At 41.7% G+C, this 17,027-nt stretch overlaps 1 protein-coding gene across 1 annotated transcript; it reads left to right on the forward strand.

Moving 5' to 3' along the window:
* Positions 1-1,925: 1,925 nt before the first annotated feature.
* PIGA (phosphatidylinositol glycan anchor biosynthesis class A) lies at positions 1,926-15,140 on the forward strand. The gene is made up of 6 exons (XM_049766794.1): positions 1,926-1,961; positions 4,183-4,961; positions 10,092-10,224; positions 11,052-11,184; positions 11,337-11,543; positions 13,903-15,140. Exons 2-6 carry the CDS (start codon positions 4,238-4,240, stop codon positions 14,176-14,178), a joined length of 1,473 nt encoding a protein of 490 aa, XP_049622751.1. The 5' UTR covers positions 1,926-1,961; positions 4,183-4,237; the 3' UTR covers positions 14,179-15,140.
* Positions 15,141-17,027: the final 1,887 nt, after the last annotated feature.

Here is a 17,027-nt window from a genome sequence, read left to right on the forward strand (position 1 = left end):
CTCAATATACTTCAAATTCTACAACCAAATTGCTTTTTGTATCCTTAACAATTTTCATAAATTATTCTACAAAAATATGTTCAATACATTTTATTGGGCATATTTTATATATTAGGTACTTGCTGGTATTGAATAAAGTAAAACAATTCAAAGGTCTCCTATATTAGCAGGGATAGATCCTGTCCTAGCTTACTATCTGGCAGAGACAATTTGCAAATTTCAGAAAGAAGTCCATTTGAAAAAAGAAAGGAAAGAATGTTGGGGCCGGAGAGATAGCATGGAGGTAAACAGAAGGACGGTGGTTCGAATCCTAGCATCCCATATGGTCCCCTGTGCCTGCCAGGGGCGATTTCTGAGCATAGAGCCAGAAGTAACCCCTGAGCGCTGTCGGGTGTGACCCAAAAACAAACAAACAAAAAAACAAACCAAAAAAAGAAAAGAAAAGAAAAGAAAAGAAAGAGATAGAGAGAGAAAGAAAAGAAAGGAAGAGACAGGAAGGAAAGGAAGGCAGGAAGGAAAGGAGGAAGAGAAGAGGAAGGAAGGATTAAGTTAAGGAAGAGGGGAGTGGCAACCAGGTAAACAACTTGAGTATAACCTAATAAATAATACACCATCATGTGGATTAAGGACTTAATTCTCTCTGGATGCTTGCTAAGGGAGGCCAACAGAAAGATAAGGAAATATTCATGGTTTTCTACAGGCTTAAAAGAACTGTTGATAATGGCAGTTGTGCTGGTGGTATTCAAAAGGCATTTGTTCTGGTAAATGATCATATGGCAGGGTTGGGGAACTCCAAGTACCTATCTTGAGAGGTGCATTACCATTAAATTACTCCCAGTGACTCATTATTCTTTGGCTAAATACCATCAAAGCCAGTTGAACCAGTTCTAGAGGACGTTGATATTTCTGGTCAGATCGTTCCTATCCCTGTATAGCGCTGTCAGATAAAAGATGTCATGTTGACATTTCCAATAAACCTTTTTTGTGAAGTACCCAATGTCTAGGACACACATTAAAAATCATCTGGAGCTGCCAGAGAGTTAGTACAGTAGGTCGGGCACCTGCCTTGCACCTGGCTGACTCGGGTTCAATCTCTCGCATCAGCCTTCCAGAAGAGATCTCTGAGAGCAGTCAGGGCTAAGTCTTGAACATAGCCAGGCGTGACCCCCTAAGTTAAGAAATTAAACTAATTAATTGAATTAACATTTTATATTAAACTACTGTTCATGTGTTCCTTTTTATTTGCTAGACCAGGCAAATCTACCAGAGTAATTAAAAAAAAAACCCACGATTTTCCTGTATGGCACGGAAAATCACAAACAAAACGCTTCCTCATCCCAGCTTTCAGTACCTTCCATCCCAGAAAAATTCTCCAATCAGAAGCCGCAGAGAACGCGCGGCCCAAAGAGACGCTGTAACTAGGCAACCAGCGCTGGTTCCTCCCCCACCCCCCATTCTCATCCAAAGAGTCCCAGGCTTCCGCTTTCGAAGTGCGGTGCATCCTGGGAGTCCGTTCTAAGTTAGAACTGGCCTTTAAAGGTCGCCGGACTACAATTCCCAGAAGCGCTTTAGGGCAGGCCGCGAAGCACTTTGGGAGTTCCGGCTTTACAATGAAGGGGTGGCTTGCTGAAGTATTTGTACAGGAGGAAAGTAGGAGTTATTTTCAGAAGTCGGCGACGTCGGAGAATCCTATAAAAGGTCACACGGAGGCTTACGGCTTCCAAGAAGGAGAAAACAAGTCGCGCTGAAGACACGTGCACACGCACGGTGACGTCCCACTTGGCGTTAGAGGCGGGGCTTGAAGGCCTCTCTCACGTGACCCGAGAGCCTCTTTGTTATTGGCTGTCTCGGGGGCGCGGCTTTCGGGCGCGGACGCAGCTGATTGGTGCTTCTTGAGAGTGGGTTGGGGCTCTGGGTGCTACCGCGGGAGGTCCGGACGCTGGCGGCCATGGGTCTCGCAGGTGAGCAGGGCTTCTCTCCTTTTCTGGCTGTGTGGGGTCGTGTCTGCCTGGGGCTGGGCTGTGTCCGGGGATCGAGTCATCCCGACTTGAGACGGAAAAATTGGCGAGCGAGTGATTCCAGAGTCGCGAAGGACTGAGTACCCTCCGGCGGCCGCGCTGGAGCCGGTTGGTGAGAGAAGCTGTTTCGGGGCGGCTGAAGCTCTATTGGGACCCCGCGCCGCTTTGGCGCTTTCCCTCCCCTCGAGTGTGGCCAGATCCCGTGTGGTCCTGGCGCGATCGCTGATTGAATCGGGGGGCTTTGCTTGCTCCCTCGGCCCGGGAGCATCCCAATGACCTCCCAGCGAGCCCAGGCGGGAACCAGCGCCCGAAGGTCGGGGAAAGCACCCTCTTCTCTCCCAGGCCCCCCCCCTCCACCCCCATAGCTTTCCCCCCTGAGACCTCTGGCCTCTATTGACTGCTCAGAGGCTCATTAGCCACGGCCGAGAATTTTAAAGAGCATTTTCACATTTGCCACTTAAGCGGATGGGTGGGGACTTGGGGCGAATCGTACATCTTGTTCGGCTTCTCGGGTGTCAAGTGAGAGCTGTTGGCGCGGGTTCCCGGCCTCTCTCTCTCTCTCTCTCTCCTGCTCGAAAAATCCAAAAACAGCGGGAGCGATTACGCCACGGAGATGTTAGGCAGAATGATGCCCTAGCAAACAGAAGCAGATTCCTTCCAGAACTTTGTCACTCGTTGGCAAAACTCGGAATCCACGTGGTTCTGGGCTCGCCGTTTCGGTAGCATTTCTCTTTTTCAAACTGAATTAGAACTGGTCATTGGGGGCCAGAGGACAAATCCTAGTGAGAAAGTGTTAGTGAAGAGGTCTTTAAAAGCGAAAGCGTTGAACATCTCAATATCTGGTAATATGGAACCATAATCGATTCAGATCAGCCAACACTGAGTATTTCTGAGATGAGGTTTGTTGGCGAGACTAGGTGGTTCCTTAAGGGCTTTGCACAAGCAGTTCATTTCGCATTTTCCTACTTGGGAGATGAAATCAGGAACTTAGACCTTTAGGCTGGTTTCCTGTTCTGTATTTGCGTTCCTGGAGGTAATGAACCCTGGTTTGTGAAGCTATACTGTGAAGCAATATTTTCTATAGTTTGCCATGTACTGTGTCTTGTTCTTTAGCTTGAAGAGTAATCCTCTGCTGCAAGTGCTGAGTAATTGGGTGGGCGTTTCACCCTGATACGGGTCTAGATCTAGGGGACCCCTGGAGTAAAGATTTCCTGCTTTACATGCAAAAAGTGTCCCTGGATGCTGTTCATCTTCTAGTTTACTGTTGATTTTAGACTGAATGGAGAGATGCTTGGCATCATAACAAGAGTGGAGAAAATAAGGGAGCAGTCTGAGTTTCACCTTTTTTTTTTTGTTTAGTTTTGTTTTCTGGCCACACCCCGTGGTGCTCAGGGGTTACTCCTGGCTCTGGGCTCAGAAATCGCTCATGGCTTGGGGGACCATATGGGATGCCGGGATCGAACCCAGGTCAGTCCTGGGCAGCTGCGTGCAAGGGAAACGCCCTACTGCTGTGCTATTGTTCCAGCCCCACCATTTTTTATATAAGGTAACAGGACCTGGGTACAACATGCCTTGTGATTATTTTTTATTTGTTTTGTTTTTGGGGGGCCATACCCGGAGCTGCTCAGGGGTTACTCCTGGCTCTGTGCTCAGAAATCGCTCCTGCCTCAGGGAATCATACGGGAAGCTGGGGCGTCTAACCCTCTCAGTCCTGGGCCAGCCAAGTGCAAGGCTGCTACCACTCTGCTACCACTCTCATCCTGCTTTGTGATTCTTGAGCTAGGTGTCAGACAAGGAGAACTTGATGTGAGTCTTTGGCTAAGCTCTAGAATGGGATACAGCACATATATTACCTGTGGAGAGCTATATATGTAATGGAATGAGCTGGCTTGTTCGTATGGCAATTTCTGCAAACTGATATCACAAACTTTTTAAATCAGGTGTGATAGTATTTCAAAATGAAATTTAGATAGGACATTACAGAATCTGTTTTTCTGTATGGCAAACAAATAGTTTCAATGGAGTGCAACATATTATTTGCTTTGATTTCTGGGGGAATACCAAGAAATTGATGTTTGCTGCTAGAATTATTTATGTCTGGATTTGGAATATGGAATGTTATTTTTGTCTCTGAGCTGAGATGCACTTTTACTCTCTTTTGCAGGTAATAGAAAACGTAACTGGGTTGTTCTAAGGACTAATGCTTGCACCAGCTCAGCATGGCCTATGTAGAGAGCAGTGGGCCTGGCCGACCTCCTCCCTCAGACACACTCTGTTGTGTTAGCCCAGAAAGTGTTTCCCTTCGTCGAACCTCTCACCGCAGCCATAACATATGCATGGTATCTGACTTTTTCTATCCCAACATGGGAGGTGTGGAAAGCCACATTTACCAGCTCTCCCAGTGCCTGATTGAAAGAGGGCACAAAGTCATAATTGTCACCCATGCTTATGGAAATCGAAAAGGCATTCGTTACCTCACTAATGGCCTCAAAGTCTATTACTTGCCTCTGAAAGTCATGTACAACCAGTCTACAGCCACAACCCTCTTTCACAGTCTGCCATTGCTCAGGTACATATTTGTTCGGGAGAGAATCACCATAATCCACTCACATAGCTCTTTTTCTGCCATGGCCCATGATGCCCTGTTCCACGCCAAGACCATGGGGCTCCAGACTGTCTTCACGGATCATTCCCTTTTTGGATTTGCTGACGTCAGCTCGGTGCTTACCAACAAGCTTCTAACTGTGTCTCTTTGTGACACAAACCACATCATTTGCGTCTCTTATACTAGTAAGGAAAACACTGTGCTCAGAGCAACTCTGAATCCTGAAATAGTGTCCGTCATTCCTAATGCTGTAGATCCTACTGACTTCACTCCAGATCCACTACAAAGGCATAATAATGTAACCGTTGTTGTTGTCAGCAGACTTGTTTACAGAAAAGGTAATGAAACAACAGCTACAATTGCACGGGCTTCTGAATATGTGTATGTGTATGTCATAGTGGTTAGACTTTTCATTTTGTTTCATGCTTCAGGATTTCTGGGTAAAATATAGTGAAGACAGGACAAATACCGTTTTATAAATGTGAAAAAAGGCTAGAATTTGATGTTCTTGTAGTTATTTAAAAACAACCTGATGCTCTTTAATAGATCAGATCTTTTTAAAAATTAAAATAGCCTTGTACGCTGTAGATATATCCTGGAAATTATTGCTCTAAGCAATATACTGTGAAGCAATATAGTTTGCTTGTGAACACACATTAAATGTTATTTATTAGCTTAAATAACTATAAAGAACATGCCAAAAATGGCTGCAGGTGCCGGAGTGGTGGCGCAAGCCATAAGGCATCTGCCTAGTGCGCAGTAGCGTAGGACAGGCTGTAGTTGCATCCCCTGGTGTCCCATATGACCCCCCAAGCCAGAAGCGATTTCTGAGCGCATAGCCAGGAGTAACCCCTGAGCATCACTGGGTGTGGCCCAAAAACCAAAAAAGGGTACAACCTCATATTTGTGGGGAGAAGTACAAGACAACGTCCTTTCCTTCAGATTGTAGAAATACTGTCTTTTTCTGCACTATCCAGGGGTGACTCAATGAGCAGTTTTAATTTATAGTTTTTCTTTTTCATACCTACAATATAGATTTAGAATCAGTGGGCTTTCCCCCATGCTAATTATTTTCGAGTTTGCTTGCTGGGTGAGAGATAAGGTATTAATAACATATTGACAGGTAAGTGCTGAAAGGGGTGGCCTGTTCACTGTCTCATCTGGTTCGGTTCTGTCTACTTGCATCTCCAGGACAAGCTGCTCCATATATCAGAGTCTCAGTTGCTTGATTTGTGTGGTTTAGCTTACAATGAGTTATTTCTTTTGGAATTTTTGGGTCCTACCCAGTGATACTCGTAACTTTTGACTGTGCACTCAGGAATTACTCCGGGCTGACTTGGGGTACCAAGGATTGAACCCGTTCTGCCTAATGCCCTACCTGCTGTATTCTGGCTTTGGCCCTTTATGATGAGAATCTTGTGAAGGTTTAGTGATAGTTCCTATCATGTTCCGAGGCTGCTATACATTCAGAATCCAGAGAGTGCATTATTAATGCCTTTGTAATGCTTCCTGGAAACTGAGGTAGAATTTGTGGAGCCTGGCTTACTAGAAGTCTAAAGCATAGTCATCTGGATGATATTTGAAAATGTTTTCAATGATAAAGAAGCCTGTACTAAAGGCTTGTACTATAATAAAAAAGTGTCTCTTGGAGCTCTGGCACACTGATTGGCATTGTGTCATTTTCGTTCTAAAACCAATTCACCATTGCCAAGCAGAGTTTCTTTGTAAGTTATGAGGAAAGGGGTGTGTGATAACCTAAAAGCATAGGAAGCAATACACTTCTGGAATTTTCACATGCTTTTGGTTCTATCAGGGGGCTTAGAACACCTCCCTGATCTGACAAGAGTTGTTTTTCTGTGACTCTCTTGTTGAAAATTTTCCAACCATTTAATTTACTTAGTTTCAAAGAAGCTCATTTTGTCAGTTGATGTTGCTCTTTTAATGAGTAACAGGTATAACTGACACCAAGCAGATTTGTGGACAGACCAAGCTGAATGTGATCAGCATGCTTCACTGGGGAAGTGTGCCAGTGAGCCAGGGAGTGGCTGAAAGCCTGGACAGGGCCCTCAGTCAGTAAGGCTCTTTAGAATGGAGAGGCCTTGGTTGATGGAACAGGTCACTCAAGTGGAGGTTGCTGAGCAAACTGCCTAATTGCATTCCATGAGGTGCATTTCCTGGCTGAAGGAAGTGATCTGCTTTCACTCCTTAATATAGAAAGGGGATCAACAGTCGGTATCCTGATTCCCTCTTGGGAGTCTGGCGATGTTTGGGACATCACTTAGACTTAGAAGATGCTCCTAATTCATTATTTAATCAAATAATAGGCTTTTGTGAGAGAGCAAAGCCAAGCAGCTTATGTGTATGGGTAGCTGTCAACTTCACCAAGACTTGAAAAGTCTTATTGTACCAAGACTGACTCTGAATCTGTAATTGTACTGTTTTGACCAACTGAGGTAACCAGTGAAATGACTGCTTTTCTTATTCTCAATTCAACGTTTGGGCCTAGAGAGATTGTTCAGTAGTTAGGGTGCTTGCCTTACACATAACCAGCCTGGATTCACTCCATGGTACACCGTAGGATTACCCATGCTCCACCAGGAGTGATCCCTGAGTGTAAAGCCAGATGTGGCCCCAAATAAAAAAATGAATAAATAAATGTTTACCCCATATTCTTCTCTCTCTCTCTCCCTCTCTCTCTCTCTCTCTCTCTCTCTCTCTCTCTCTCTCTCTCTCTCTCTCTCTCTCTCTCTCTCTCTCTCTCTCTCTCTCCCTCTCTCCCTCTCTCTTTGGTTTTTGGGCCATACCCAGTGACACTCAGGAGCTACTCCTGGCTGTGCACTCAGAAATCGCTCCTGGCATGGGGGACCATATGGGATGCCGGGGTGCCTAACCACGGTCCGTCCTAGGTCAGCTTGTTGCAAGGCAAACACCCTACTGCTGAGCCACCACTCAGGCCATCAGCCAGGCCCTGTGCAAAAACGTAACATTCTGAAAAGAAACCACCAAGTGTAGGTCACAAGTGAATAGTTATATCAGTGCCCCATTAATTATTCACAAATGCCCTTAGGAAGTTGCATGTGGACACATGGTAAAGGGCCCCTGGAACATATTATGCAAGAGGGAGGAGAAATCAACATTCTTCCCTCTCCAGCCTGCTTTGCTCTTGGTATTTCATCATTCCCTCTTCCTTTGTGGGCCAGGAATGTCCCACTTCCTGCTCTAGTGGTAATGACAACTCCCATTGGTATTCTGCAGTTGAGAAATCCTATGCCTGCTACTGTACTTCCCTGGACCCTCTCAATAGCTATAAAGTAGATGGTAACTGCATGTAGTTGTTAAAGAAACAGGGTAAATAACTTCCAGGATACACAGTAAATCAGATGATAAACCTGAGTTTGGCTCTAAGTTCTCCTGTTCAGTCACCAATATCCAGGTAGAGGCAGAAAAGATGCTTTAAAATATCAAGACTAGACACTGAATTAAAAATTTTTGTGGGTAGATAGCAGTTGAAAGTCTTTGCAGGCCCGGAGAGATAGCATAGCGGTGTTTGCCTTGCAAGCAGCCAATCCAGGACCAAAGGTGGTTGGTTCGAATCCCGGTGTCCCATATGGTTCCCCGTGCCTGCCAGGAGCTGTTTCTGAGCAGACAGCCAGGAGTAACCCCTGAGCAAAGCCAGGTGTAGCCCCAAAACCAAAAAAAAAAAAAAAAAGAAAGTCTTTTTGCATGTACCATTGTGTTCAGCTCTTCTTAGAGGCACCAGAGTAATGTTCTGTGTAGTAGGGGAAACCCCTTTGTTAAAAGAATATTATAGATCGTTGATGTTAATTGATTCTATTTCTTATCAGTTAGTTACCAGTTAAATGACTGTGTTCTTTTTTTTTCCCCGCACCCTCATGACTGTGTTCTTAAGATACATTGTCTGGCTTCATAAAGGCTAAGTAAATATTAAGAATTATTAATGATTATGATGATTAATTAAAAATGAATCGCTAATTATGATTAATTATAATTAAAATTATAAATAATCATTTCTTTTACTTTGGTGGGTTCTTAAATTTTGTATTAGAGAGGGGGAAAGAGGAAATTAAGGAATTACAGAAAACTAAATGTTAAAAGTCATCAGTCTATCTTCTGGTTTATATAGAAATTCCACTGATGGACTTGGTAATAGACTTGAAGCAAAGGTAGCTAAATTTGAATGAAAAACCTTTATCAATTATACAAGTTATATGTGAATTGTTTACTAATACAATCATATTTTGAAAATACTAGCAGAGTTCACTTAAATCCTACTCTAAATTATGAAATGACATGTCACCATCTTTTTAAATTGATTTGCCTGCATTTGGAAGATTGATATAAGAAGTACAATTCTTAAAAAAAAGAAGTGCAATTTTTATATACATTTGTGGGCATTTTTCAAATGGGTTTTTGAAGCAGGTTATTTTGTACTTTTGGAATGTGTATGATTTTTTTATTTTTGTTGTTTGGGGTCACATCCAGTGGTGCCTGTGCGTTACTCCTGGCTTTGCACTCAGGAATCACTCCTGTCAGGGTCGGGAGCCCATAGAAAATACCTGGGAGCCAACCTGAGTCAGCCGTGTGCAAGACAAGTGCTTTGTCCACGGTGCTATTGCTCTGGCCCCTGATTTTTAATTCTTAATGTACCAAATTCCCAAGTAGTGTTAACAGAGCTGGCACTTTGTATTGCCACTAACTTTTTCAGACCAGTAAGATGTAATTTATTCCCGTTTAACCACCCATGGCTGTATTTGTATACTAAAAGAAAAGCTTTTCATAAATAAATAAATAAAACCTAGGTGGATGCATTGCTTAGTCCTGTGGCCTCCAATGATCTGGTCGTTCAAGTCTTGCCACTGTCATTTTCTCACTCAGGAAAGTGAACTATGGGAAGTCTGGAAGGACTATGTTCAATTTTGCTACTTCCCATAGTGTTCTCCACATACCCCTCTGTGCATATGACTTTCTAACAGTTCAAGTATTATATTTTCATTTAACTCCTTTCTATGACAGGAAGTAGAATCAGATTAGTAGAATTTTGTGACTAAAAGGAACCTTGAACTTTGGGTACATAGGTCTCTTCATTTTTTATATCAGAACTGCTCCCATGAGCAAAGCGCCTGCTCATAAAAAGGCATGGTGGACAAGACCTTAATCTTCTGCCCAGTAAAAACCTTCCATTCAGATGTTAACTGCCTTGATAGATGTAGAAAGTATAGAACACAAGTGCCAGAGGTCACTGCTGGGTGTGTGGAAGATAACAGTGGATGTCAGTTTACTTGTCTCCAAGATTCGCAGCTTGGCGCACTATAGATAGTCAATGAATGATTCCACCCTCCCAAGAAAGTTGTAAACATTTCTTCAGGCATCGCTGATATTTTTAGTGAATGTTTAGTATTTGCGATTTTTTTTTCAACCTGAAATATTGATGTCTCTAACGCTTTCAGGGACCGATTTCCTTGGTGGGATAATACCTGAACTCTGTCAGAAATATCAAGATTTAAATTTTATAATTGGAGGAGAAGGACCAAAGAGAATCATTTTGGAAGAAGTACGGGAAAGATACCAGCTCCATGACAGGTAAGTGCTGAGCTCCATTTTGCCCTATCTTCAATTGGGGCTACCTGCCTGCATTCAGTGGGCTGGTGCTCCTACACGTCCTTTATTTTGTTTCACTAGTCCAATATTACTTGATATTAGGAAGCAGAGTTGGAGGTAGTTACACTAGACATTGCTCCTCCAGAAAAAAAAAATCCACTTTGATGGGAAATAAATCTATGCAGGTTTTTTAGGTACACTGTGTTGTGAATGAAATAGTAGGACTCACACTGGAGCATTTCCGTAGCATGTGACCTTAGCTCTGCTAGTTGTGACTCACTGTCCCAAACATCCTTGATGTAGCCAGGGAAGCCACTAAGCACTAGTGATGTCTTTCCACATGGCTCAGGAAGCATAATAGCCTCGTGCCCTAACACAGACCCTGTGGCCCATTTGGCTGAAGCCTACAAGTGGCCCCTGGGAATCCTGAGCACCCCCAGCCAGGAAAGTATGAGGGGCCAATACAATGCTCATGCACATAGATACCAGCCTTTCTCAAATGGTCCATCTAAAGGGGACACTTTCTTACTGAGAAGTTTTCCCATGAAACAAGACTCATGCTCTCATGAAATGCAAACTGGGCTTAGGGAAGAAGGAATTTGCTAGCAGTTAGAAATGTTAATTGGATTTTATTTTAGTCCAACCATGTGCTGAGGCAGTAACCCTTTAAATCAATTTGGTGCTAGTCTTTCTTTCCTGAGGAAAACAAGAGCACTAACAACCTGAGTATCATCTAAGTAGCATGCTTGGCTTGTAAATTATATTTTTCTGTAGCATGATTTTTATTCCTTTCTTCTCTCAAAAATCAGAGTGCGTCTCTTGGGAGCCTTAGAGCACAAGGATGTTAGAAATGTCTTAGTTCAAGGACATATTTTCCTTAATACTTCCCTCACTGAAGCATTCTGCATGGCGATTGTGGAAGCGGCCAGTTGTGGTTTACAGGTAATGAGCTTTGAGGGATCACATTATTGGGGGCTCTAGACTTACACTATGAAAAATAATCAGATGCATTCTCTATTAATTTTTAAATGCTACTGCCTTTTCTTCCTGAATTATCAACTCTGATGGATCATGTGTTTTTTTCTTTTTTTAAGGTTGTAAGTACCAGGGTTGGTGGAATTCCAGAGGTGCTTCCAGAAAATCTTATTATTTTATGTGAACCTTCTGTCAAATCTTTATGTGAAGGACTGGAAAAAGCTATTTCCCAGCAAAGGTTAGGAACATTGCCAGACCCGCAATACATCCATAACATCGTGAAGACTTTCTATACTTGGAGGAATGTGGCAGAGAGAACTGAAAAAGTACGTTTCATACTAAGAAGCGGACATTTGATTCTTGATGTTTCCTATATGCCTGTTAGCTAAGTTTACCACTTCTATCCTATTCCTTGAGTTAATATGATCTCTTATAAACTAAGTAAAATTTAAGTATTGCTTTGGGAAAGTGCTTCTAAAGGGGTTCCAATGAAATCATTGCATTTGACCTGAAACAATGGCTGTGCAGACGAGAACCATCATTAGTAGGGCATAAAGTGGCAAAACTTGCTAGAAGACAGTACAAAAGGCAAAACTGATTAAAATCTATTATATAGATATTTTCTGGAGGCTAGTCATACTTAAGGAGAAAATAGGTGTATTACATGGTTTTCTTAGCCTGATGGTGACAATTTTATAACTTGTAAATACTCATATTTATTTGAGGTTGCTTCCTAAAACTCTTGGGTCACATTTGCAATTTTCTGTAGGAAATGGATTTTTTTATTTTGGGGTTGGTGGAGAGTACAATAAGTTAGAATTCAAAATGCACACGATAGACGGGAAAAATCACACACAACTAGCAGAAAATTTCTGGAAGGACACGTCCAAGGAAATGTACTCTCTGTAGGAGAGTAAGGACAGGGAAATGATTCCTAATTTGAATTAGGGTCTTTATCTCACTCAGTTTCCTTGTCCATTGTTAAGTTCCTCTCATGGCTTTGCTCCATGCCATTTATCACTAGATTGCAAACTTCATGGAAATACTGCTGCTTAGAGTCCAGAGATTATGAACTAGAAAAGCAGTCACTTGGAAATTTGGAAGAGATACTTGTTTAGACCAGTGGTCTTCAACCACCTGTATAGGAAAGTTGAAAAACACCTACCTGCCTACTGCCTTGGGTCTTCTGCTGGTCAGATCCACAGACCAGTCTGTCCTAGGTGTAAAATGGTTAAAGAACTCTAGTTGAAATCAATGGTTTTGTATTACAATTGTGTTCCTTCCTAGCCTCAGGCTGAGAGAGGAGGGAACTGGAAAATTGAATAGTTCTTTACTGGAAGGCCTTCTTTTTTTGCTTTGAATTGTAAATGCCTATGTATTTCATGATCCTTATTTGAATATAAGTGCGGCAAACTCTTCTCTCTAAAATGTCATATGCAGTACATTTTCAAATTACCAATGTGCCAGACATGGGAGTTGTGACTGAATTATCTTTATGATACTCCCACCTTCTCAAAGATGTGTGGTGCTTCCACCCATCTGCTCTAACTCCCTTTCTCCTGTTTCCTTCTGCTATTGGTGATATCACTGCTTATCTGCTGTGTGTTTGCCTGTTGCCTCCAGGGCCCTTCCAGAATCTGGTCATTCCATCTTTCTAGCTGCAGGGGGGTGGGCACCTGCACTCTTAATTCAGAATCGTAGCCTTATAAGTTGTATTAGTAACAGAAAAATACAGACATTTTTGCAGACAAAATTCAGCAAAGAGTAACAGTGGCAATTTATCAGAGTAAGTCTTAAGTAGCTCATACGACAAATTTTATTTTAGTTATACTTCATGTAATTGTAGGACTTGTGTGGGTTTTTTTCCCTTCTGTTTTATAACTAGTGCTTTATAGTATCCATTCTTAATAGTTGTAATGTGTGATTTTTTTTCACTTCAACTCATTAATTGAATGACCTGGAAACAAAGATAAATGGTCAGTGTGTAGTTGCTCTTTCTAATTCTTACTATACAGTTTCTGTTGAAATTAGGCCCATCTCAGGAGGAGCTGATTAAATTGTATTCTGGCTGTACAGAGAGTAGAAGAGGTGGAGTCAAGCTTTCTGTATCTTTCAAAGATTATCGGTCTGTAGCTTTTCACTATATATATAATTTTGTGCAGTTCAAAGGATATTGTGGGCCAGAGTGGTAGCAGAGGACATAAAATGCTTACCTGGCACATGGCCAATCCCACTTCACTCACTGGCACCACATCTGCTCCCCCGAGTATCATCAAGAGTCACTTCTGAGCACAGAGGTAGCAAACCATGAACACCACTGGGTGTGACCCACACCACTTGGGGAAAAAATACAAGACAAAAAAGGAGATGATGAACAAGTCTGATACAGGAGAAAACAGTTGATGCTCAAATGCAAGGAGAAACCCTGAATGGTGTCTCTCTTATGTTTTTGAAATAAGTCTATTTAAAGAACTTTGTTTAAGTTAATATTTTAGAGTTTAGCCCTTCTGATGCTTTAGAGAGCCAACCACATAGTACTTCTCAGCAATTAGCTTTACATTGTCTGCCACTAGCATACTTGTCGAAAAAGCCCCCTTTTTTCTTTCCCTTTCCTGAACAGTCACACAGTGACTCTCTTCTTCCCCCAAGCCTCTGGTAATTCTGATTCTCTGCCTTTCTCTCCAGGTGTACGACCAGGTGGCAGGAGAAGATGTGCTACTGATAGGAAGAAGATTAGAAAGACTCATCTCGCACTGTGGCCCAGTAACAGGCTATATTTTTGCTTTGCTGGCTGTAATCAACGTTTTCTTCCTTGTTTTCCTGAAATGGATGACTCCAGATTCTGTCATCGATGTTGCAATAGATGCCACAGGGTCAAATGGTGCCTGGACTAAAAATCCTTGCAGGAAAAAAAGGGAGACCAAGATGTCTAAAACCGGCAAGATGTCTAAAACCGGGTAACAGAAAGCCTGGGTGACTAAGGTTTTAAACATTTGTAACAGTTATTATGTAACTGTAAGTTACACTTAATCTTGCTTTATTGGTAGTTTATTTGGTTCTTCCAGTTAATTTAGTAAGTTATGCTACCTCTATATCATTCAATATTTTATTTTGAGGAACGATAAAATTACTTATGCAATTCCTGAGTGTAGGAGCTCGTTGCACTTATTTACAATGTGGGAAAGAAAATTTAAGTCACTCAGGTATGACATTTTTCAGAGTACTGAAATCCCTCTAAGCAGAAAATGTTGTAACATTTTATTTCGGGAGCTTTGGGTGCTGATGGCCAAACGTTTTTCTGAGCATCTTTTGGCCATTTTTAAATGTTCTACCATTGGATTAGACGTTCACCAATGTTTACAAATTTTCTTTGGGAAGTACAACTGTATAAATTGTTTTTAAGTCGTGTCCATACACGTTTAGTCAACACTTTCAATCTGCTTCTTGCACAGTTCTTGAGTACCCTCAGTAATTTTTACATAGGATCAGCTGGCTTCTTGATTCTGGTGGTCTGTCGCTGACCAGCCTGGTTTGAATAAAGTACCAACTGATGTGAATGGAGAGTATGAAACTAGGTACTTCATGCTGTAAAGAACCAGGGGGGGCATTTACTGTTTAGCACTCAAATGGCTCATTTCATTGTTGACATGAAATGGTAAAATAGCCAACATGCCAAAAATGCTTATGCTTTTAATGCCAGGAGGAAAAAGAAATATCTTGATCTACTCTGAGTACTTCCTTGGTCCTATGGTATGTGTTTTTGTAGGTAGAGCCATCCTGTTGGGTTGTTTTTTGAAAACAATATTTGTTTTTTGTTTTTTTTTCCAGTATCAGGACCGAAACACTGTTAAAAATAGTACAGAAAAAAATCCTTTGCATCTTTTATGACATAATTTAGTCCTCTGTAAATGCCTTCGTGTTTTCCAAACAGAATGTAAGCGGTGTGCCATTTCCAAATCAGCTGCTACTCTCTACCTTTGATAGAAATCACTTCCCTTCACTTGTGGCCTAGCTCATGTCTGATAAGTATTGTCAGTGTGCGAAAATCTTGACTCTGGAATGCTTTGTTTGTAGCAAATTGAATTTTAAAATTTGAAGATACTATTTCTTTGAGAATGGATGTTGTTATTATAATTGATGTTACCCAGAGCCAGGGGTTCTTAAGCCCCAAATTATCTTCATGATGCATATTCTTCATTTTTCAAACACCTTAAAATAAGTTTTTCTGGTAAAGGACTGAAATGGGATGAATGAGGCACTGGTGGGTGCACAAATAGATTCTGGCAGTATTATAGTTTCCTACAGAGTTTTCTTTTAATGACAACATTTACAAAGCTTTCTCAAATGTTTCACATGCCTATAAACATGCCTATGAACAAGAAATATTTGTGTTTTGTTTATACTAAAAGATATATAATAGAATGAAGCCTCAAGCTCCAAATCCAGGACACTGGAGAGATGTGGATCTGGAAGCAAATGCTGATGTAAGAAATAATCCACACACATTAAAGGAGGGTGTTAATAGGTTCAGGAATTCCAACACATAAGTCTTCCACTCCTAAGAAGCAGGTAGCTCAGTGGGAAAGCCAGAAATGAAAGAGCTTTTTCCTAAGACCTGGGATTTTTATTAGGAAGAAGCAGACCACATCCTAGGGTAGAGAACAAGTGGTCTAAAAAATAATCCAGGTTACTACATTTGGTTAATCCAACACCTCCCCTTAACTGACTGTATAGAAAAATGCAGAAATATGAGGTAAAACAAAGTAATTCACATCCCAAGGGAAAGTAAATTTTGTAAGGGAAGGATGGATGCCTATAAAAGATAAAGGAGTTGGCATAAAATTGTATATAGGTGCAGCAAAAGTTGGAAAAGGAGAAAAAAACTTTTGGCCTAAAAAGACAGGATGTCCCTACCCACGAAGCATCCTACCATAAGACCAACTACAGGCTCCAAACACACTAATTTGTCTAACCCCAGAGTTTCTTCAAGGTTCCAGGAAGGTCTCAATTATGGTATTCACGGTCAAGTGTTAGTAATTGATGATATTGGTGTTAGCACATATGCTAAATTAAAGTCAGGATGTCCTGAGGCGTCTCCTGTTTTCTTATCTCTGTTATGTGGTGAATCAGGAAAATCTGCCATCAAAGCAAGTCCTTGCTGATATCCAAGCTGTAGTCAGGTTAGTGTGAAAGCCCACACTAGGGCAAGTATGAACCAAAGCAGATCCAGGGCCCATCCTGGTAGGTTGATTTCTAGTGTAGGTACAGAAAACCATGCTGGACTGAAAGATGAGACCCAAGGTTCAGGGATGATCAGCCAGTGTCAAAGTGACTAAAGCCTAAGTCAAATCACTTTGGCAAATGTTCAGAGTGGAAGGCCTCCTGTAACAAGAAATTACTAAGTTCTCATTCCTAATAGATAATAACTTCTCTTGGTATTTTTCAATTTTAATACACCCATGCAAAAATAGTAGTGCCAGAGAATACTAGTGGGGCCTAAGGGAAAGATAATAACAAGCCAAACAATCCATATAACCTCATTCTATAAATAACATAGAACTCCAACTCCAAGGGTACTATATATATATATATATATATATATATATATATATATATTATCTTTTTTTTTTTTTTGGTTTTTGAGCCACACTTGGTGACGCTAAGAGGTTATCCCTGGCTATGCGCTCAGAAATCACTCCTGGCTTGGGGGACCATATTGGATGCTGGGCGAACCATGGTCTGTCCTAGGCTAGCGTGGGCAAGGCAGATGCCTTACTGCTTGTGCCAACGCTCCGGCCCCTATATATACT

The sequence above is a fragment of the Suncus etruscus genome, chromosome X, assembly GCF_024139225.1.
Source record: "Suncus etruscus isolate mSunEtr1 chromosome X, mSunEtr1.pri.cur, whole genome shotgun sequence".
Lineage (NCBI taxonomy): Eukaryota > Metazoa > Chordata > Mammalia > Eulipotyphla > Soricidae > Suncus > Suncus etruscus.